The sequence below is a fragment of the Haematobia irritans genome, chromosome 3 (assembly GCF_050003625.1).
Source record: "Haematobia irritans isolate KBUSLIRL chromosome 3, ASM5000362v1, whole genome shotgun sequence".
NCBI classification, from domain to species: domain Eukaryota; kingdom Metazoa; phylum Arthropoda; class Insecta; order Diptera; family Muscidae; genus Haematobia; species Haematobia irritans.
Window position 1 is genome coordinate 71,342,416 of NC_134399.1, and position 24,748 is coordinate 71,367,163.

At 31.3% G+C, this 24,748-nt stretch overlaps 1 protein-coding gene across 2 annotated transcripts in view; it reads right to left on the reverse strand.

The window, feature by feature from the left end:
- SK (small conductance calcium-activated potassium channel) overlaps nucleotides 1-24,748 on the reverse strand; it is a 966,885-nt gene that overhangs the window by 272,337 nt on the left and 669,800 nt on the right. For both annotated transcript variants that reach the window (XM_075300451.1, XM_075300452.1), the window contains 2 exons: nucleotides 15,153-15,372; nucleotides 9,991-10,086 (listed from right to left, as the gene is read on the reverse strand). In XM_075300451.1, coding sequence (XP_075156566.1) covers nucleotides 9,991-10,086; nucleotides 15,153-15,372 — 316 coding nt within the window. The remainder of the gene's footprint in view (nucleotides 1-9,990; nucleotides 10,087-15,152; nucleotides 15,373-24,748) is intronic.

Here is a 24,748-nt window from a genome sequence, read left to right on the forward strand (position 1 = left end):
AATTTAGTTCAATTTTCGCACGTCGTAGTTCATTCTTGCTATAAACAGTTCAATTTTTTTCCAGTTCATTCTTGGTATAAAACAGTTTACTTTTTTCCTGTGTAGTTAAGCGTCTATGTATTGTTCAATCAAGCAGAATTTCAGAAGAATCTCCATAAACATCCAGAATACTGCAGATTTGATTGCTAACTGTGTGTCACTGTACCTTCAGAATTATTTGCATGTGTATGCGAGGGTAAGTGGTTAAATATTGCAACAAGAAGTTAGCTTCAGCTACGCATGAAGTAGTGTGAATATATGCATGTCTGTAATTAAAGTGTCAGAGTGTTTGTTTGCTTAAGAGTTTAGATGTCTGTGTGAATAAATTTGTATGTAGTAGATAAGGGTTTGTAGAAGATGTCCTTTATGTTCATGAATAATGTTTTTATTAACAATCAAGACAAAAGTTGAATGAAACACACCCGCACACACGAGAAAACAAAAAACAATTCAGAGTGAAACTTAAAAAAGACATTTCCATCTTGAATAGAGAATAGCCAACACTGCTACACAATTTAAAGCCAATGGCAACAAAAATCAAAGCTTCTAAAACTAAAAACACTAACTAATACACAGACAGACACATATGCGAATAAGATGATGAGTACCATTTTGAATAACAAAGACGCTACGAATACATTCATTCACACACGCACACACACATTTAAGCACATGGATTAAATTTTCACAAGAGCCCACTTGCATAAGCCCACTACATTGTATGAAGTTGTTATCGTGTTGAGAGATGCATGAGACCACAAATTTACCACAACGAATAGTTTTCTTTGTATCAGTTTATTGTTAGGAAATTGCAATCAGAATCATAAAACAAAGGGTTTTAATTTAATTAGATTTTGGAAAGGCGAACTAACCTAAGGCGATTTCTAGAAAGTCTCGTTATTGCGCTAAAAAAATCATTTTTTAATCATCATCAGTTTAACCTTGAGGATAATACAGTAAAACCTCTGAGAAATAGACGCTCATGATCACCTTAATTAGTCCTTATTCAAGAGGGTTTCACTTATGAGAGTGAAATGTTAATGTGATAATCAAACAAAGGTCTCACGACATGTATCCTCTATCCTTCTGGAGGTTTCATTCATTTTCATTTTGAGAAAATTAACTTTCGATTTTTTTAAAGTCGACTTTTGAAATGTGGAAGTGGAGTTTACTAGTTGAATTCGGATTTGTCCTGATTTCTTAAGGGGCCGTATATTGCAGGAATGATAACCAGAATCCAAAATGTCGATTTTTTTACTTCTTTATAATTGTATGGTTAAATTCGAATATGGGCAATTATCGGTTTTGATATAAGCCCCTAGGTTTTGATATAAGCCCTTGGTTTAAAATGTGTAGTGGCCAACACTGAAACATATCTGGCATTTTCTTTTCAGTAAACGTGGGTATGGGGGTTCGAGCTTAGCCGCTAAAATCGTCATTTTTTCATGATTACTTTTCTTTAATAATCCATTTTAAGGAATACAAACTTTGTTAAAATTTGCTTTGGGCTATTCCCCATCAAGTTTCTAATAATATATGCAACAAATATGTATAATTTTATGCCTTTTTTTACTAATTTAGTTTTCACTTTAGCGGCTAAACTCAAACTTAGTACTCACCTTAACTTAATAATATCAATTCCCATAATTTTCCTGTTCAATAAGCTCGAATAAATATTTTGATAATTTCTAGTTTAAATGATTTGGACATTGAACCAGCCTGCATTGATATCAGACCAACATAAAAACAGCTGACGCATGTTTCGTGTTTTGGTTCACTGCCAAACATCATCAGTATAACCATGAATCTATACTTTAACCACAAATCGTCTTAGAAACGTACACCACTTGCGTGCTCGGTTAAGAAAGTTTATCGAACGAGAATTGTCGATTATGGAGCGAAGATCAACTAGAAGCAAACAAAAATTGCAAAAGCTACAAATGCTTCGAGAAAAAGTCCCAGTTTATTGTGGTTTATGGGTTGGTGACATCATTGGACCGTACTTCTTCAAAGATGATGCGAATCGTAACGCAACTGTGAATGGTGAGAGCTACCTTATGGTGATATCCAACTTTTGCCCAATATGCAAGAGCTTGACTTTTGGTTTCAAAAAGGGGGTGCAACATACCACACATCACGCGTAACAATGGAGTTATTGAGCTGTTAGTTCGGTGTACATTTTATTTGACGTTCGAGACTCGTCTATAGGACACCTAGATCGTGCGATTTAACTCCTATATTAAAGCACATATCTATACCCGCTTCAATTGACGCATTGAAAATTGAGAAAAAAATTAAGCATTATACGTGAGATACCGACCGAAATGTTAAACTAAGCGGATGGACTATTTAAGGCATAGCCGCGGTCAACATTTGCCTGAAATAATCGTCAAACATTAAGTTATATGAACCGTACTATCGTTTTAAATGACGATTTCATGCGTTCCTTTTTTATTATATTTCATAAGAACTTTCTTGCAGTAATTACGAAATTGCTAACCCAAACCTAACCAAATTTTTTTTAAAAAGGTCCCTTAAAAATCCTAGAGTTATTTGAGATCTATAAGGAGCTACGGCAAATTAGATTTATATTTGCTCATATCCTAATATAGCCCCCAGATATACCGCTAGCTCTTGCTTTGCGTCCGATCAGCACAATTTCGACATCTGCATTAATACGAGTACTTTGAGAAAACCTCGATATTTCGATTTTCGATTTTTTTATAACTATAAAGGAGATCGAGTATTCGAAAAATCTACCTTTGCATCCCTGCAACAGAATGTATGTATGGAAATTTGAAATGCATTTTCTGCCAACGAAATGAATTCATTACCCATATGACGATTGATTCTAGTCTGTGTTGTCTTTTGGAATATTCAATGGATGTTGATAGCTTGAAACAATAAAGAAAAAAGAATTATGTGAAATTGTCATTGTGAACAATTTGCATAAGAGAATTTTTAAAATCAATTAGTGGTGTTCCACAATCTGTGCAACCTTCTATTGGAGTTTAGTGGGAATTTCTATGAATATCTTAAATGAAACTTAAAGAAATAGAATGTCAACTTTAAATTTTGAAGTTAGGTGAATTTTATTCTTTTTAGAAAGTTTGCTCTCCTGAGAAAACAATATTTTTTTTGTTACACTCATATAACATAATATGTATTATTTTGGTATAGCCCCCCAAAGACAGTTCTCGCGATATGGTTTCTTGGACTTTTAGATATCGATTTGCCTGAAATTTGATAATTATGGGTGCTTTAGGCTCACAAAGACCTGTGTCGAATTTTGTCCATGGTTTGGTAAAGTCCCCATATGGACCGATCTTCCTTTTTTCTTCTTTGTCATCGTCCTTTTTTCGATTCGTCTAAAATGCAAAATATGACGTTTATCTCGCCATGTTTTGGTTTAGACTCTACATATTCTTATCTCCTGATTTACTTTCTTGGGCTTCTGAACACCGCAATTTTCATCCGATTTGTAGAAACTTTAAATTTACGTTCGGGTAGCGTACCATTTTAATTGATATACTTGAGGTAGTGTGTCTCATGAAATTCTATATATTTTTGTAAGTAACCCCTATTACTCGATCGTACAGCTTGACATTTTTGTACGTATTCACAATATTTTGACATTCGATCAAGTTCCCTCAAGGACCAGTACTTATCGATGGCATAGTAAACCGGTTTGCCAATCGTGCCAAAAATAATCTTCCTAAATTTTACCACAAATCTACCCAATTTGAAAAATCTTATTTAGAAGTTTTTGATCAAATGTTTGTGGTTAGTATGAAAAAAGGCTTTTTTTCTTCTAATTAAATGATTTATTACTATAATTTAGAATTTTATTTTAGTATTTTCAATATAATATATTAGTTTTGGGATGTACAAATATCCACTGAATTGCAAGTGTGTTGAATTTTAAATGCTTTAACGATTTTAGCTTGTTTAAACAGGGGAAAGTCACTACTTCTACAAAAGGCGACAAAGAACTCACAATGGACTTTGATAGTATGAAATAACATGAAAGTTTGTCCAAAATTTTGTCAAAATTTTATTTCTATTGAACTTTTTTTTTTCAAAAATTTATTTTTACAGAAAATTTTGTCAAAATTTAATTTCGATAGAAAATTTTTTAAAAATTGTATTTCTATAGAAAATTTTTCAAAATTAAGAAAATAGAAAATTGTCAATAGAAATTAATTCTATAGAAAGTTTTATTTCTAAAGAATATTTTATCAATTTTTTTTTTATAGAAAATATTGTGAAAGTTTTATTTCTATGGAAAATTTTGTAAAAATTTTATTTTTATAGATTTTTTTTGCAAAATTTTATTTTTATAGATTTTTTTTTGCAAAATTTTATTTCTATATTTATTTTTTTTAACTTTATTTCTATAAAAAAATTTTGTAAAAATATTATTTCTACAGAAAATTTTGTCAATATTTTATTTCTATGGAAATTTTTGTCAAAATTTTATTTCTGTAGAAAATTTTGTCAAAATTTCATTTCGATAAAAAATTTTGTAAAAATTTTATTTCTATAGAAAATTTTCTCAAAATTTTATTTCTGTTGAAAATTTTCTCAACATTTTATTTCTATAGAAAATTTTCTCAACAGTTTATTTCTATAGACGATTTTGTCAACATTTTTTTTCTATAGAAAATTTTGGCAAAGTTTTTTTTCTATAGAAAATTTTGTCAAAATTTTATTTCTATAGAAATTTTGTTTTGAAAATTTTATTTCTATATATTTTTTTTCAAAATTTTATTTGTATAAAAAATTTTGTCAAAATATTATTTCTACAGAAAATTTTGTCAATATTTTATTTCTATAGAAATTTTGTCAAAATTTTATTTCTATAGAAAATTTTGTCAAAATTTTATTTCGATAAAAAATTGTTCTAAAGAATATTTTATCAATTTTTTTTTTATGGAAAATTTTGTGAAAGTTTTATTTCTATGGAAAATTTTGTAAAAATTTTATTTCTATAGATTTTGTTTTTGCAAAATTTTATTTCTATATTTATTTTTTTTTAACTTTATTTCTATAAAAAATTTTGTAAAAATATTATTTCTACAGAAAATTTTGTCAATATTTTATTTCTATGGAAATTTTTGTCAAAATTTTATTTCTATAGAAAATTTTGTCAAAATTTTATTTCGATAAAAAATTTTGTAAAAATTTTATTTCTATTGAAAATTTTCTCAAAATTTTATTTCTGTTGAAAATGTTCTCAACATTTTATTTCTATAGAAAATTTTCTCAACATTTTATTTCTATAGACGATTTTGTCAACAATTATTTTTTCTATAGAAAATTTTGGCAAAGTTTTATTTCTATAGAAAATTTTGTCAAAATTTTATTTCTATAGAAATTTTGTTTTCAAAATTTTATTTCTATATATTTTTTTTTTCAAAATTTTATTTGTATAAAAAATTTTGTCAAAATATTATTTCTACAGAAAATTTTGTCAATATTTTATTTCTATAGAAAATTTTGTCAAAATTTTATTTCTATAGAAAAATTTGTCAAAATTTTATTTCGATAAAAAATTTTGTAAAAATGTTATTTCTAAAGAAAATTTTGTCAAAATTTTATTTCTGTTGAAAATTTTTTCAACATTTTATTTCTATAGACGATTTTGTCAAAAAAATTTTCTAAAGAAAATTTTGGCAAAGTTTTATTTCTAAAGAAAATATTGCCAAAATTGTATTTCTATAGAATTTTTTTTTTTTTAAATTTAATTTCTATATAATTTTTTTTTTTCAAAATTTTATTGCTATAAAAAACTTTGTCAAAATATTATTTCTACAGAAAATTATTTACAAGTAATATTGCAAGATCGTCTTGTGACCTATCGTGAGATGAAACAACTTTAAGCATTAGTGGGACCAGCATACATTCAATAGTGCATGCACATTTTACCGTCAAAAATTTTGATCGTGTTGGATCCCACATAAGTTGTCGTGTCTATTAGTCGAAAGAAATACTGCAAAAATACGATTGCACTGCTTCGAAACACGTCTATGACATCGTGACAGGTGATGAATCATGGATTTATGCATATGAGCCCGAAAATATATAGCAGTCGACTGTATGGGTGTCTCAAGATGACCCAAATCCCACAAAAGATGCTCGTGCATGAAGCAAATGATCGCCTGATTTTTCGAAAAAAAAAACTGGACATGTCACACTCGTACCAACCGACCAAGACGGTCTCCTCGTCACCCCGACAATGCGAGCTCCCACACAACGTTTCAGATAACTGTATTTTTCACCACTCAAAACATCATTATGATGGGCCATCCGACATATAGTTCTAACTTGGATCCGAATGATTTCTTTTTATTCCCATTGTAAAAATTAAGATGAAAGACCAACGATTTTTGTCACCAAAAGAAACGGTTGATGCCTTGAGAATGCATAGTTTGGAAATACCTCAATCAGAGTGGCAAAAGTACTTCGACAATTGGTTCAAACGAATTGCAAAGGATATAGATTTTAATGGGGAATATTTTGAAAAATACGAAAGCGATTTTTGATCATTAATATTTGTTTTTGTTCTCTAATCCCGAAATATAAAAGTTAGCGTTATTTTTCAAGTAAATGGTCACCGGTTGTTATATGAATCTAAATCGTGCGAAAGATATATGGAAGATATATCTAAATCGGAACCGATTTTAACGAAATTTAGCATACTTGACCATCCATTGCACTCTTTGTGCAAAATTTGAAGAAAATAAAGGCCACATTCTGGTCTCTAGGGCCAATTAAATCCATATCGGGTGAAAGATATATATTGGAGCTATATCTAAATCTGAACCGATTTTAACAAAATTTGGCACGGATAGCTATAAATAATTCTACTCTCTGTGCATAGCCTCATATAAATCGGAATAAAACTTTGGCCTGTAAGGTCATATGAAACTAAATCGTGCGATATATATGGGACCTATATCTAAATATGAACCGATTTCAAGCAAATTTAGCCAGCAATGGTAGAATATCAATTCTACACTCTGTGCAAAATTTCACGTAAATCGGTAGTAAATTTTGGCCTCTATGATCATATGAGTCTAAATCGAACGAAAGATATATATGGGAGATATATCTAACATGCGTTGCTAGGATATCAATTCTATTCCTTGTGCAAAGTTGTATGTAAATCGGTGTTAAACTTTGGCTTCTGTAGTCATATGGGTCTAAATCGGGCGAAAAATTTATATGGGAGCTATATCTAAATTTGAACTGATTTCAACTAAATTTGTCACAACTGACAACAATATCAATTGTACTTCTTGTACAAAATTGTGAGCAAATCAGGGTAAAACTTTTGGGACCATATAAGTGCATATCGAGCGAAAAATATATATGGGAGCTATATCTAAATCTGAACCGATTTGGCTGATATTTTGCAAGTTTTTCGAAACTGATAAAATATTAGGATGTATGGAATTTGATCGGTTGATAAACATGCCAGCAAAAAAAATTTGCAAGTTCTTCCAAAGGCGCAACTTTAAAAGCGCTTCCAGAAGATACACTCCCAATGATGTTATTTATTTTAACTACCCAGGAAGTTTTTTTAATTCAATTTTTTATAACTTGGTTTTTTTCGTACTTTTAATGGATAATTTTAATTTTTTTTGTTTCAAATAGGTTAAAAACAGAGTAAGAATTCATAGAATGGTACAAATCATTTAAACTTTGTCGACAAAAATGCTAAATCCAATGTGAAAAAAGTGTGAATTTTTTAAAATATTTGAGGTCGGTTAAACGTTTCCGACAAGCGTTAGAATCCATCAAAAATTATAAAAAATTATTTATTTGACAAAATATCACAGAATTTTTTAATTTACATCCAAAACATTGAATTCGGATCACACCTAAAGTAGTGATGCAAATTCAGTGCATCGGCTGTTGAAATGGATGACAAGCCCATGTTAAATTAATCGCTTCTGCGTCAATTTTGCACCACTTCCAAATCCAAAAATAACATTTTCATTACTTTTTTGGCGACGCTGGTCTATTATGACCAGATCGGTGATAAAAAGTTAAAAAAAGTGGCAGCTATATCTAAATCTATTGGGAGCCACCGTGGTGCAATGGTTAGCATGCCCGCCTTACATACACAAGGTCGTGGGTTCGATTCCTGCTTTGACCGAACACCAAAAAGTTTTTCAGCGGTGGATTATCCCACCTCAGTAATACTTGTGACATTTCAGAGGGTTTCAAAGCTTCTCTAAGTGGTTTCACTGCAATGTGGAACGCCGTTCGGACTCGGCTATAAAAAGGAGGTCCCTTGTCATAGAGCTTAACATGGAATCGGGCAGCACTCAGTGATAAGAGAGAAGTTGGTATCACAATGGACTGAATAGTCTATGTGAGCCTGATACATCGGGCTGCCGCCTGACCTAACCTATATCTAAATCTGAACCGATTTTTTCCAAAATCAATAGCGATTGTCTTTGCTCCGAAAAAATATCCTATGCCAAATTTGAGGACGATGGGACTTAAACTGCGACCTGTACTTTGCACACAAAAATACATGAACAGGCAGACGGACAGACAGACAGACAGGACATAGCTAAATAGACTCAGAACTCTAAGACGGTCGGTATATTAAACGATGGGTCTCTGAATTTTCCTTCTTGGCGTTACATACAAATACACAAACTTATTATACCCTGTACCACAGTGGTGGTGATACTCAATTCTATCTTGACACCAAAACAAGACAACATTTCTATATGTCTAACCCAAAATAACTAATTAAGATATTTTACTTCTAGGCAAACATGATACGCTTCCATTCATCCATGACTTTAAATTGGAATACCCCAACACAGATGCAGAGAAGAAAACTTATTTAATAGGCGTTATATTATATTTAACTGACACTGAATTAAATGTCATAAAAACATCTTGGAAAATTAAACAAATGCTTCTAATTATTTGAACCTTTCCCATCATTCCGAAGAAGGTTAGATGGAAGGTGGCACCTGACAGCATTCAAATATTCGTTTGTGGCAAGATTCTATCATTACTCTCTAAATCACTGGTTTATCACTCTTACAATAACTAAGCATGTCTTCGTGGTAACCACAACATGGTGTAGTAGTAATGGTAGTAGTTCGTTGTTTCTACGCTAAGCTGTTTCCGGTTGTCTCTATGACATGAATAATGCGTGAGGAGGCGATGTGTATAGGTGTGTATGTGTGGATGTGTGTTTTCATTTTGACCCATGTAGGTGGATATCTGATTTTGGTAATATTGGTAAACCATTGGTGTAGAACATGTCGCCACATAATCCTATGCGATTTGCGAAAAACAACTAAAGCGAAAGACACAATACTAACACGAAACATTAACAAATATACAAATATATACAAACAAATGAAATACATATATACAAAATCTTCAAATATAGACACAATATAGTTATGTTTATGTAGTATCATATATATGATTTGAGTTCGTTCCTTTGACTCTCTGTGTATAACCCATACACAGATATTCATATGTATATGGGACAACTACATACATATACGCTCTGGAATATTATGTAGCTTTATAACTCCATATTGTTTTCACTGTTTATTGTAGCATGACAGTTGTTTTGTTAGATAGATATCGATTATATCATATATGTAAGCATATGTATGTTATGGTGTAGGTTAGTAAAATATGTATGTGTATGTAGTAGTATACATACACAAGGCTTTAGTTTAGCTAAATGTATAGATGTATATATGCATATATATATGGAGGGAAATATTATTATTTTTTTTATATTAAATATAGCGATATTCGTATATGTATTCATATCATAATTATTATTTATATGTATTATATATATATATTATATAAAATTCAAATGGATCAGATCTAAGGTACGATTGTTAGGAACAAAAACATCTGAAAAGAAATTTAATTAGCACTCACTCTCACCTGCACTTCCAAAGCATGATAAGCTATAATAAGACCTAAAAGAATCACAGTCGAAACCGATATTAATGTTTTAAGCGCCGTTGAATAAAAGGATGCCTGTTTTGTTTTTTTTTTTTTGTGGAAAGGAAGAAAAAGAAAATAAAAAAGGAGAAGTGAGAAAATGAACAACATTTAGCACCGGAAATGAAAGCTTAACAAATGTTTTATTATAATAATATATGTATATATTTTTTTGTTATTCTATACAATTCGTTTTGAGGAGTGTTGTTGTTTTTTGTAAAATTTATGGCTACCACAAACTAAGACCTTCATCTTTCTGTAATGGAGCATGAACTTGATTGTTGGAAAGCTTTTTATGGTATGCTCCACACTTCTCTTATATATACTGAACAAGGTAAGCTCGAGGATGGTGTGATAAGTTTAGTTTATCGAAATTAATTTTTTTGTAGTTTAGAAAAAAAAACATAAACATTTTCAAGACAATTGAGTTATATGCTAAATCTCATTTTAATCGGGAAGGCTTAATTATACACCCAGAGAAGAAATGTCATAATCCCCAAAAAGTTATCAAGGGCAATGTGTTACTTTTTCACGGGTTATATGGAACATTTTTGTAGCAAAACCATTGTGTTTGCTCCAAAAATAATATGCTTGCTAATATCAGATACATAATGTTCCCCTGGTATAAAAATTTTCCATGTTCCTCGTCCAAAAATAATATAACATGTTTGAGGTGATCATATTCCTTTGATACACGTTTCAATTGGGGAGACTAAGGTAAAGCTGTATTTCATGGAGTTGTGAATATGTTCAAAAAAATTCAATCGTGAAATTAATTTATCCCATTAATTTTTAATTAAAATTGCTTCAATATCGAAGCTAGTATTTGAATATCAATCAAATAATTTATTGAAAATTAAAAATATTATTTATTAAAATTAATTAATTAAATTCTTCAACATTTTCAATTAACTTTTTAATTGGTTCAATTAAAAAAAAAACAGGTATATACGGCCGTAAGCTCGGCCAGGCAGAATCTTATGGATTGCGTAGAAACTTCTATGAAAGAATGTCATCCACAATCGAATTACTTGGGTTGTGGTATCTTAAAACTTCTTAACATCGTTTTCTAAATTGTGAGTTAATCCATACGTGGTATATATTAGACAAAAAAGTTATGTATAGGTAAGTCTACAAATAATTACGAATCAATATGGACTTTTTGCACGATACGTAGAGAGCCAGAATTGAAATATGGGGGTCGCTTATGCGGGGGCTATATACAATTGTGAACCTGATATGGACCAATTTTTGTGTGATTGGGGATCGATTTATCTGGGGGCTACATATAACTATAGACCGATATGGACCTAGTTAGGCATGGTTGTTAACGGCCTTATACCAGCACAATGTACCAAATTTCAACTGACTCGTATGCAAGTTGCTCCTCCAAGAGGCTCCAAAACCAAATCTCTTGATCGGTTTATATGGGGGCTATATATGATTATGGACCACTTTCGGCATGGTTGTTAAATATCATATACTACCACCACGTACCAAATTTCAACCAGATCGGATGAACTTTGCTTCTCCATAAGGCACCGTAGGTCAAATCTGGGGATCGGCTTATATGGGGGCTATATATAATTATGGACTGATATGAACCAATTCCTGCATGGTTGTTGGATACCATATACTGATATCACGTACCAAATTTGAACTAAATCAGATGAATTTTGCTCTTCCAAGGGGCTCCGGAGGTCAAATCTGGTGATCGGTTTATATGGGGGCTATATATAATTATGAACCGATGTAGACCAATTTTTGCATGGTTGTTAAAGACCCTATACTAACACTATGTACCAAATTTCAGCCGGATCGGATGAAATTTGCTTCTCTTAGAGGCTCCGCAAGTCAAATCGGGGGATCGGTTTATATGGGGGTTATATATAATTATTGACCGATGTGGACCAATTTTGCATGGTTGTTAGAGACCATATTCTAACACCATGTACCAAATTTCAGCCGTCCGACCTACATAAATAGCAACTACTTGTGCCAAGTTTAAAGTCGATAGCTTGTTTCGTTCGGAAGTTAGCGTGATTTCAACAGACGGACGGACGGACTTGCTCAGATCGACTCAGAATTTCACCACGACCCTGAATATATATATTCTTTATGGGGTCTTAGAGCAATATTTCGATGTGTTACAAACGGAATTACAAAGTTATTATACCCCCATCCTATGGTGGAGGGTATAATTAAGTTCATATATGGTATATATAGGCAGGATGACTGATATATAGCACGGTTTAAAATTTCGTTTGCTAACGTTACCCTAACGGAGCATCATGAAATACCCGAATTTTTATGAAGCTCCGTTAGTGCCACTTAAGAAAGCGATTGAAAATAGTTACCTTCTTAATGAAGAAAATTAATTGAGTTTTGCAATTAACATCAGTTAAATTTTTAATTGAACCAACTTAAAACGAAGTTATTGAAATTTGCTAATGAAATTAATTAATTGTTTAAGCAATTTTTTATGCAATTAAAACTATGATTGATACTAAATTTCCGTAATTGAAGCCATTTCAATTTAAAAATTAATATCGTAATTGAATCAGAACAATTGGTTTTGTTTGTGTACAAGCTCCGACGAGCACCAAGACTGTCCCGTCAACTAGAATGAAAAAAGTGCTCTTTTTCTGGAATTCACAGGGTCTGTAAACGATCAAAGCGCTATACTATCCGACCCTAAATTAAAGAAGAAATTTCTCTGTTCGCCCTACGAATACAACGCAATTCTTTGGATTTATCCTTTAATTTTTTTTATGGTGCGATTTAATGCAACTATTCATATAGCCACCAATCTCTAGACTCTAGATATTATGTAAAAATGAAATATCATTTCAAAGCGTTCAAATTTTAATATCGCCACCATGTAGAGGATCCAGAGTTTTTCATACCATATCAGCGGATATACCCATGAACATATGATCGGCTAACTATGAACTTTCTTTGTTATAATTTTTCTATTTTAGGAATTATGTATGCTTAACTTATTCCTTTATGTATATACATTAGATAGAGCTGTTTTGTATATACCCATTCAAGGACCCATATGATGTAATGCTTGCTATGGATAAATTATGCTGAGGTTCGCAGGTCGGAACATGACTTCGGGGTCTGCATAATAAGTGGCTATTCCATCTGCAATTACAGTGAAACCTCTCAAACATATACATTCTTGTCGAAATTATAACTGATGCCTAATTTCCGCCGAAAATGGAAAGCGACAAACATCCCAGCAAAAAATGGAGCACTATTTCAGCACGATTGTAAGAGAGAGGGGGCAGTACCAACTGCTTACAAAACAACTGAATTAGAGCTGATTTTTGTGGGCGATGTCCTGATTTAGAGCAGCTTCTACATAGTGCTGATATAATTGCTCATTTTAATAGAAATATTGCTCAGAAGTGATATATAATCTTGAGTATAGCACTGTTGGCGTGAAGGAGTACAGCACTACCTTTCATACATCTATACTGTATGAATTGGCAATAAAACGTAAACGAATGATCATAGACTAGTTTGATACTCGTTTACGTTATTGCCACCGATTCAAGCAGTGTTGATACACTGCCTACTTTATTGTATACCAAAAAGCTCAACTAAACTCTTACTGTTGAAGAATTTTTTGCTGGGATATATGTACACCCAGAGAATTCGAGTCATCTCGAATATGATTCTTGAGAAAAATGTTTTATTTAGACAGGGAACATGGAACACTCTTGCCAAAATGCTTACCGCAATCTTATAAAGTGGAATCTCTCAAGCTTGGACACTCTCAAAATGGGACACCTCTCAAAAGTGGCCAATTTTGCTATATTAAAATTAACTTCTCATAATTTGAAATTTAGACCACAGTGTGTGTCCACTTCTAAGTGGTTTCACTGTACATAATATCCGAGAAAATAACATGGTTGCAGCAAACATTTTGCATGTTTACCATCCAAAAATAACTTTTTGCTTTTGAAACACGCTTGAGGTGATCATATATCATCTGTGGGTGCAGATGAAGATGGCTTCTCTTGATCGTGATCTGAAAGAAGAAGTTTCTTTTCTGAGAAACGAAATTTTAGACAAACGAATTTCCTATGGACGTTAAAAAAACATTTTCTTAGAAGACAAAAAATTACAAAAATTAAAAACTTTCATTGCAGTGCTTGCCAAAAATTCAGGTATATTTGCCCCAAAGAAAATACTTAAATGGGAATTTAGTTTGTCGAAAATTCCATTGGGGAGGAACGTATTTTTTCTTTGAGTGTATAGTGATCGATCTCCCGAATCTATTCATCATTGGATGCAAAAAGGCTCAATTTTAGTTAAACACCTCAGCTAATATATGCCTACGATGATGAAACCAAGCTTTCTTTTTGCTAAAAGAAAAATTTCTTGAAAATCAAATAAAAAAGATTCGATACAATCGTAGCAAGGCTTGTCATAAATTTGGGTTTATTTGCTTTTATAGAAAATACTTTAGAACAAATGTGGGGTTTGTTTACCTGAATTTTAAGTCTTCAAAATTAAATTAAAACCTTAAATTAAAACGAAAACCCATTCGAAAGAAAGGCAGTCACTCGAAGTCGAATGAATTTGCGTTTTCATATTTTTGGAAGTTCGTTTCGTTTATATGAGAATACATTAATTATCAAAAATTAGTATTTTCAAATTTTTGGCACATATTGTACATGTTATTACTCGACAACAAAATGTGAAGTGACTTGCCTTTCCAATTAGAGGAACTAAAATCCATTTTCTTTCGTTTAGAATACGAAAGAAAGCTTTCGTATTCTAATTTGTGACAAGCGATGAAATGATTGTCTCTAATCTTCCTTACCTACTTTTAAAGAAATTGTTTAATGTTAAAAGAAAAAGTTGTCTTAAATTCCATTGCTCTTCTTACTGAGCATCCAGAATTTTGTGGTTCCAACAAGTTTTATATGATTCTATCTTCTACTAAAAGTAGCTTGCCATTATCATCACTGGACTTGTTTTATCCATACTTATCACACCATTCTCTTTTGATTTCAACACAAATTTTCTTTTCCGATATATTCTTTATGGTCATTACAATTGCACTAATAACAAGGTCAACTTACCTTTGTATAAACACCAGCGCTGCTTAATTCATTCTCGATAACCATCACAACAATTCCAAACATGCCCATGACTAGAGCGTAATCACTGATACGTTTTCGCTTTTCGAATAAAGCTTTACGTTTCCCCAGTCGATAACCGACATTGGGTTTGTGTTTAGCGGAGTTTGTTGAGGGCTTCCGGGATGTATTACCGCCAGTTAAAGCACGTTCCTCCATATACCTAAATCATTCAAATTTAATGTCGTTTCCGTTTCCACACACACACACACACATAAACCAATGGAGGTGTTCATCATCGATATCATAGCCGTTGGCAGTCACGGATAGGGTTGAAAAAGAGAGAAAGTGAGAGAGATAGAAGAAAAAACAAAGAAATTTCATGTAATAAAGAATTAATTAATTTTAATGTTGCCTACATCCGCTAAATCGAATTAGTGTAGTTTGCAATTGTCATTTGGCCTTTTTGTTTGCTGTTCTGGTTGCTTGGTTTCTTCCACATTTGTAACAAAGTATTGAGGGGGAACTTCGATGGAATCATTTGTCCCTATCTTGTTACAACTGTGTGCTTACGTGGGCATTATTACATTTTCGAAAATTATAAAAAAATGGTTTCCAATCCGTTGAACACCCTAATGAAACAATAATTTAGAATTTATGTCTTAAAGGGGTCTCACATTAGATATACTGATTTCAACTGGTTTAAATAAATTACTCGTGCTTGAAGACGCATTTTCAACTAAAAGTTTAACCGTCAAGAAAAATTAAACGATAAAAAAAGTAAACCTATACTGAAAAAAATCTTGAGTTAATTTAAAAGAATATGCAACCTAAATTAAAAGGCACATAATTTACATAATATTAAGTATTCATATCTTTAAAATAATTTGCTTTAAAAAATTGTTTCTTTAAATTTAGGACACGGACCTTGAAAATCAGTGTCCTTCCCTTAAGTCGTATATCCTTGAATTAAGGAAAAAATTCCTTAAATTGAAGAAAACATTTTTGTTTTAATGGAATCGTCTTCAAATGAACTGATATATTGAATCTTTAGTTTTGAGGTAAAACGCTTTAAATATAGAGTAAGATTTTTTTTTATATATAGGCTAGTACATGTTAAAATCTTGAGGATTTTGCATCATTGTTTAGTGTTTTTTTTTTGAATCAAGAAAACAATTTGGCATTTGATTGTCCACTAAAAAATTAACTTGTATCCAAAGATATTGATATTGATAAAAAAATTAACTTGTATCCAAAGATAGAGATACCTGGGAGCCACCGTGGTGCAATGGTAACATGCCCGCCTTGCATACACAAGGTCGTGGGTTCGATTCCAGCTTCGACGGAACACCAAAAAGTTTTTCAGCGGTGGATTATCCCACCTCAGCAATGCTGGTGACATTTCTGAGGGTTTCAAAGCTTCCCCAGCAAAAAAAATTGGAAGTTCTTCCAAAGGCACAACTTTAAAAGAAGTTCCAGAAGATGCACTCCCAATGATGTTATTTATTTTAACTACCCAGGAAGTTCTTTTAATTCAATGTTTTTATAACTTGGTTTTTTCATACTTTTAATGGATAATTTTAACTTTTTTTATTTCAAATAGGTTAAAAACAGAGTAAGAATTCATAAAATGGTACAAATCATTTAAATTTTGTCGAAAAAAGTGCTAAATCCAATCTGAAAAAGTTGTGCATTTTTGAAAATATTTGAGGTCAAACGTTTCCGACAAGCGTTAGAATCAATTAAAAATTATAAAAAATTATAAAAATTATTTATTTGACAAAATATCACAGAATTGTTTAATTTACATCCAAAACATTGAATTCGGATCACACCTAAAGAAGTGATGCAAACTCAGTGCAACGGCTGTTGAAATGGAGGACTTTCGTCCTATGACAAGCCCATGTTAAATTCATCGCTTCTGCGTCAATTTTGCACCACTTCCGGATCCAAAAATAACATTTTCATTACTTTTTTGGCGACGCTTTTTTTGCTGGGTCTCTAAGTGGTTTCACTGCAATGTGGAACGCCGTTCGGACTCGGCTATAAAGATATTGAACTTCCCTTAAGGATTTTGGTATTGATTCCGAGATGCGTCTAAAACAAAGTCATTTTTTAGCGACCTATCTGGCTTTATATCTAGGATCTATAAAACTAAAATAAGGATACAGATCTCCTTTATCGAATATTCATTCTCTCTTCGCAGTATATTAATAAACTTATTAATGTACAAACAAATGCTAGTTTAACAAGTAAGGGAAGTCTAAAGTCGGTAAAGTCGGGCGGGGCCGACTATATTATACACTTCACCACTATGTATAACAACATATTTGATACCATCTCGATACCTTGATTCCCATATACAAATATTTAAATATGAACCGATTTGGACAAAATTTTTTAAACTTTCACAAACTCTCTAGACTTTAAAATTAAATTGGTTAATGACCAAGATGGACCACAATGTTAGTAAAAAATATTGGAAATATGTAAATTGCATAAGATTTCGCATATGTTCATTTATGATTTATCGGTCGATACATACGAATAAGAGTATAGACAAATTTGAATCATTTTTCCGAGTTTTCAATTTAACAGTAACGACTTTACAAGGATTTCGATAATTTTGCTGGGTAGAACTTGTAAAGCTCTACGAAAAAGTTTGTGTGCGTGTGCAATTATCTTTTACCGTTTGCAAGATATGGGCCCTACAATTTATTTTATTTTATTTTATTTTATTTTATTTTATTTTATTTTTTTGATTTTGTGCAAAATTTTGACAAGGTGGTCAGTATTTGGAACCTAGAAGTTCTGTTTTTGAGTAGATTCGTAATTTTTATTCTTAACTACATTCCCTACAAAATTCTAGAAGAAAAAAATATTTAGCCATGTGCTTTAGATAAAAAGTTGTAAAGTCCACAAATTAGAATTTCAAAAAAATATCGATTTTTTTGGAAAAAAGCACATACAGTCTTTCTGTCGCAACATTTTTTTTATAGATTTCTCCCAATCTTTTTATACCCTCCACCATAGGATTAATTAACTTTGTCATTTCGTTTGTAACACATCGAAATATTGCTCAAAGACCCCATAAAGTATATATATATATATATATATATATATATATATATATATATATATATATATATATATATATATATATATATATATATATATATATATATATTATATATATATATATATATATATATATATATATATATATATATATATATATATATATATATATACATATATATATATATATATATATATATATATATATATATATATATATATATATATATATATATATATATATATATATATATATATATATATATATATATATATATATATATATATATATATATATATATATATATATATATATATATATATATATATATATATATATATATATATATATAAAGGGTGATTTGTTAAGAGCTTGATAACTTTTTTAAAAAAAAAACGCATAAAATTTGCAAAATCTCATCGGTTCTTTATTTGAAACGTTAGATTGGTCCATGACATTTACTTTTTGAAGATAATTTCATTTAAATGTTGACCGCGGCTGCGTCTTAGGTGGTCCATTCGGAAAGTCCAATTTTGGGCAACTTTTTCGAGCATTTCGGCCGGAATAGCCCGAATTTCTTCGGAAATGTTGTCTTCCAAAGCTGGAATAGTTGCTGGCTTGTTTCTGTAGACTTTAGACTTGACGTAGCCCCACAAAAAATAGTCTAAAGGCGTCAAATCGCATGATCTTGGTGGCCAACTTACCGGTCCATTTCTTGAGATGAATTGTTCTCCGAAGTTTTCCCTCAAAATGGCCATAGAATCGCGAGCTGTGTGGCATGTAGCGCCATCTTGTTGAAACCACATGTCAACCAAGTTCAGTTCTTCCATTTTTGGCAACAAAAAGTTTGTTAGCATCGAACGATAGCGATCGCCATTCACCGTAACGTTGCGTCCAACAGCATCTTTGAAAAAATACGGTCCAATGATTCCACCAGCGTACAAACCACACCAAACAGTGCATTTTTCGGGATGCATGGGCAGTTCTTGAACGGCTTCTGGTTGCTCTTCACTCCAAATGCGGCAATTTTGCTTATTTACGTAGCCATTCAACCAGAAATGAGCCTCATCGCTGAACAAAATTTGTCGATAAAAAAGCGGATTTTCTGCCACTGATTTTGGTAATAAAATTCAATGATTTGCAAGCGTTGCTCGTTAGTAAGTCTATTCATGATGAAATGTCAAAGCATACTGAGCATCTTTCTCTTTGACACCATGTCTGAAATCCCACGTGATCTGTCAAATACTAATGCATGAAAATCCTAACCTCAAAAGAATCACCCTTTATATATATATATATATATATATATATATATATATATATATATATATATATATATATATATATATATATATATATATATATATATATATATATATATATATATATATATATATATATATATATATATATATATATATATATATATATATATATATATATATATATATATATTCTGGGTCGTGGTGAAATTCTGAGTCGATCTGAACAAATCCGTCCGCCCGTCTGTTGAAATCACGCTAACTTCCGAACGAAACAATCTATCGACTTGAAACTTGGCACAAGTAGTTTTTATTGATGTATCGGTCCACTTTTCCGTATAGCCACATACAAACGGACCCTCCGATTTGGCTTGCGGAGCCTCTATTTCATCTGATCCGGCTAACATTTGGTACATGGTGTTGGTATATGGTCTCTAACGACCATGCAAAAATTGGTCCACATCGGTCATAATTATATATAGCCCCCATATAAACCGATCCCCAGATTTGGCTTGCGGAGCCTCAAAGAGAAGCAAATTTCATCCGATCTGCCTGAAATTTGGTACATGATGTTGGTATATGGTCTCTAACAACCATGCAAAAATTGATCAACATCGGTTCATAATAATATATAGCCCCCATATAAACCGATCGCCAGATTTGGCTTGCGGAGCCTCTAAGAGAAGCATATTTCATCCGATACGTTTGAAATTTGGAACTTGGTTTTAGTATATTGTCTCTAACAACCGTGCTAGAATTGGTCTATATCGGTTCATAATTATATATAGCTCCCATATAAACCGTTCTCCAGATTTGACCTCCGGAGCCTCTTGGAGGAGCAAAATTCATCCGATCCGGTTCAAATTTGGAACGTGGTGTTAGTATATGGCCGCTAACAACCATACCAAAATTAGTCCATATCGGTCTATAGTTATATATAGCCGATCTCCAATCACACAAAAATTGGTCTACCAAAATTTTATTTCTATAGAAAATTTTGTGAAAATTTTATTTCTATAGAAAATTTTGTGAAAATTTTATTTCTATAGAAAATTTTGTTAAATTTTTATTTCTGTAGATAATTTTGTCAAACTGAATTATATACGTATTTAATCGATCTTTTTTGATTTAATATATACCACGTATGGACTTACATACAATTTAGAAGACGGTGTTAGGAGGTTTTAAGATACCTTGCCATCGGCAAGCGTTACCGCAACTTAAGTAATTCCATTGTGGATCGCAGTGTTTAGAAGAAGTTTCTACGCAATCCATGGTGGAGGGTACATAAGCTTCGGCCTGGCCAAACTTACGGTCGTATATACTTGTTTTTGTTTAATTTACTCATATATGTTTATACTATATTAAATTTTTATAATGAAACTTCGAAATGTGGTCTATTAAAGATTTACAGTCAGAAGCAGTGCTTGATATAAACGAAATGGACTGAGCTTTTGGATAAAATATTATTTTTTTATTGCAAAAATAACAATTTTCAAATGTATATTCTCTTGGTTCCGAATGTCTATTCTCTTTATTCCGAATACTCATTCTAATATTCTAATTAAATAATATTTAGACTTAAGCATATCAATTTTTTGGCCTTATCATAAAACAGTTTTGCGATACAACATACAATCGGTTTCACAGAAATGTCTCTCTTTTCATTCTCTCGCTGTATTATGCGTTATTCCGGACGACAGTGCTCATGTCGAGCATATCCCATATATTGTGCACATTATAAATTAAGTCCGAAGGCATAATCGATACTGCTGCATGTTTATGGGATCGATAACACATTTACCGATTATTTAGTCATCGTCGACAAGTCGTATCGATCCGACACACTGTAAGATTCTTTAAAAACACCGACATTCCGTCCGGAATATCTGATAGTCTGTAAAGCGCATTATGTTCATATCTTTCGTCAACCCTCCCGATTTCCATCTCTATTTCTTTCTCTATACTCTCTCTCTCTCTGCCGCTCTCTGAATAAAATATCACAACATACATATGTTTACTCGAAATTTGTAAATTTATATATGTTTATATTCACACATATTATTTTTATGAAACATGTATGCCCCAAACATAATATATTCTAACATATTAACATATGTGTTCCAAACATTTTGTGTTAGTTTAGGAACATTACATGTTTACACTTAAATATGTTGTGTCTAAAAATTGTGCCCGAAACACATTTTGTTTATATCGGAGCATATGAAAAACATATTTTTCTAACAGTGTACTTATTTATAAACTCCCTTTTATATACTGGTCAATAACTGAATTATATACATAATTAATCTGCCGGTTTTGTCTAAAATATATCCCATATGGACGAGTGCTTAATCTATAACCCTCCATTTTCTAATGTAAACCTTTGTCCACAATGAAAAAAGGCGGTTCGTTAATAGGACCCAAAACAAACGTCATCATTATTATCCTTGCACAAAGCAAAGGTTTGACAGGTTTCGCTTACGCTTTACCACCTACAATTTTACAATCTTGTTCACTTGATTTGTTTAGTTTTTTTTTTTTTTAGTTGGTTGTAATCTTTATGGGATTTACGTCATAGAATTGCTAATATTAAACAATTGGTTTGTATTTTTTTCCGGTAGCTCATTTTTCATTCTCATTCGTTTATTCGTTTCATTTGATATCATTTCTCGTTTGCTTTTGTTCATTTTCTGATGTAGTATTTGTGGCATTTTGTTTTCTGTGGCTTAGTACTGTGACAGAGGTTATAATTTATGGGAAAAAGTTCTACACAATTAGAAGAACCACAAAACCATAACCACCGACATATTAGATGAACAAAAACACTTGAATATGTAGACATGTCATGCCAAGCTGTTAGCTAACTATCAGGCCAATGAAATCGCTTGTCATTGATTGGATGCGGTAAAAGCTTTCAGCTGTTTTCCGTTTTGTTCTTGTCGTTCTCTCAAATCAGGTTTATTGTAGTCATTGTGGTGCCACACTTCATATTTGTTTAGTGATAGGATTAGAAAACTTATGAATATCCTGGTGGAATGGGATATTGTTTTGCAAATATGAAATATAATTTTAAAGTTGTAATAAAGAGTCAATGTTAGGCTGAGATATTTTTATGGCCAAAAATTTAAAATAATGTATGTATAAGTTATTGCAAACTACACTCAAAAAAAAAGTGAACTCTCTACTTCACTAAAGCCAATTTAACTTTATTTTAGTTCATGGAATTATTATGTTTCGAGAAAGTTTACGTTACGTTAGTTAAATTAACTAAAACCGAGGAAAAAAATATACACAAATGAAGCATAAAGATTAAGTAAATTCGTGTCTTCCACCAAATAGTTCAATATTTCTTTAAATTTGTAAATTTTACTGCAAACGCGTTCATCATGAACTTCGTATGTCACTAAAGACATTCTTGCAATTTTGAACTCCAATTTTTTCCTTCAAACTACAAAATTTTCTTTAACAAGTGAAAAAAAATTAATTAAGTCTAATAAAATTTCTTGAATTTGCCGAAAAATATTTACTTATTTTTATGACATCGGCGTGATGCCAGCGTTTGTGATACTGTTTAGTTAAAATTTTCTAAAAATATTCAACATTTTCTAAAATTAACAGAAATTTTTCTTCCTGGTGGGTTCACTGTTTTTTCAGTGTATTAACCCTCTCACTACCGAATTAAACCTCATGTTAAAATTTTTAATTTTTCTTTTTTTTCACATTTAAAAAAATTTTAATTCTGAGGGCGTACCTCAATTAGCTAGAAAGCTATGTGACTTTCTTCTGAAACTTGGTTCTTGAATTGTGACCAAACGGCCTTAATAAAGGCTACACACAAAAATTTTTTTTTCTGATTCAATCACGAAATTAATTGATACAATTAATTTTTTAATTGAAATGTCTTCAATCACGAAAATGATAGTATCAATCACAGTTTTAATTGGGCATAGAAAAAATTCTTGATTAAAAAATTAATTGATTTCATTACCAAATTTCAATTAAGTTTTTAATTGATTCAATTAAAAACTTAATTGATGTTGATTGCAAAACTCAATTAATTTAGTAATTAAACACAGGTAACTATTTTCAATTACATTCTGAATTGGCTTAGCATTTTTAGTTGGATTAACAATTGATTGTTTGAAAAAAAAAATTAATCAAAAATTTAATCACTTTTATAACTGACTTAGTCTTCCGAATTTGATTAAAAGTTAATTGTATCAATTAACTTTTTAATTAAAAATTTTAAAATTTTCAATCATTGACTAAATTAACTTAATGTTTCTATCTTGATTAAAAAGTTAATTGTACCAATTAATTTATTAATTGAAAAAAATTTCAACTTCAATTAACTTTTTAATTGGAAATATTTTGGTGATATTTTTTTCTGTGTACCTGGCCTATAATAGCGTTCCAAGTATGAGAACAAATACAAAAAGGGCTTCTAAAAAATATCTGCTATAGTTATTGAATTAATGACTGTTTACTAGAGACGTACTGTAGAAAAATTATATCAAAATTGCGTAGCTTTCGTTAATTGTTAAAGATGTTTACAACAAGTATATACAGCAATAAGTTCGGCTTGGCCGAATCTTAAATACCCACCACCATGAATCAAATATTATGGTTTCCTTTGAAATTTCAGGGAGTTTGATGTCAGGTCAAGTAGAGCAGTTCAACCAGTTGATAAATTTAAAGATTTTATCTATAAAGACTATATCAGATTATGGATTTATAAAAATCATTTTTGTTTGAGTTTTAGACGAATCATTAACTTCCCTTGTAAGTGTGCAAGAATATTATAAAATAACGTTTTGATTTGAAATCGTAAATCTGTAGATTTTCACCCGAGAAGTAAAATCTGGAAATTTTACATTGAGTTTCAAGCAATTTTCATGATTAGTGCACCTTCTATACCCTCAAGAAACTACGGTTTCTAGAAAACCGGGCTATACTAAAACATGGACCGATACTCACCGTTTTGGGCACACCTCTTTATGGTCCGAAAATACCTCTAGATTTCCAATTTCAGGCAAATTGGATAAAAATTGCAGATTCTAGAAGGCCAAGAAGTAAAATCTTGAGATCGGTCTACATGGGGACCATACCAAAACTTGGACCGATACTCACCATTTTTGACGCACCTCTTTATGGTTCTAAAATACCTCTAACGGTTCGCTGATAAGTCCCCGGTCTGATACATAGATGGCGTCGCTACTATTAAATGCATATTATTTTTATATAGTACCAACCTT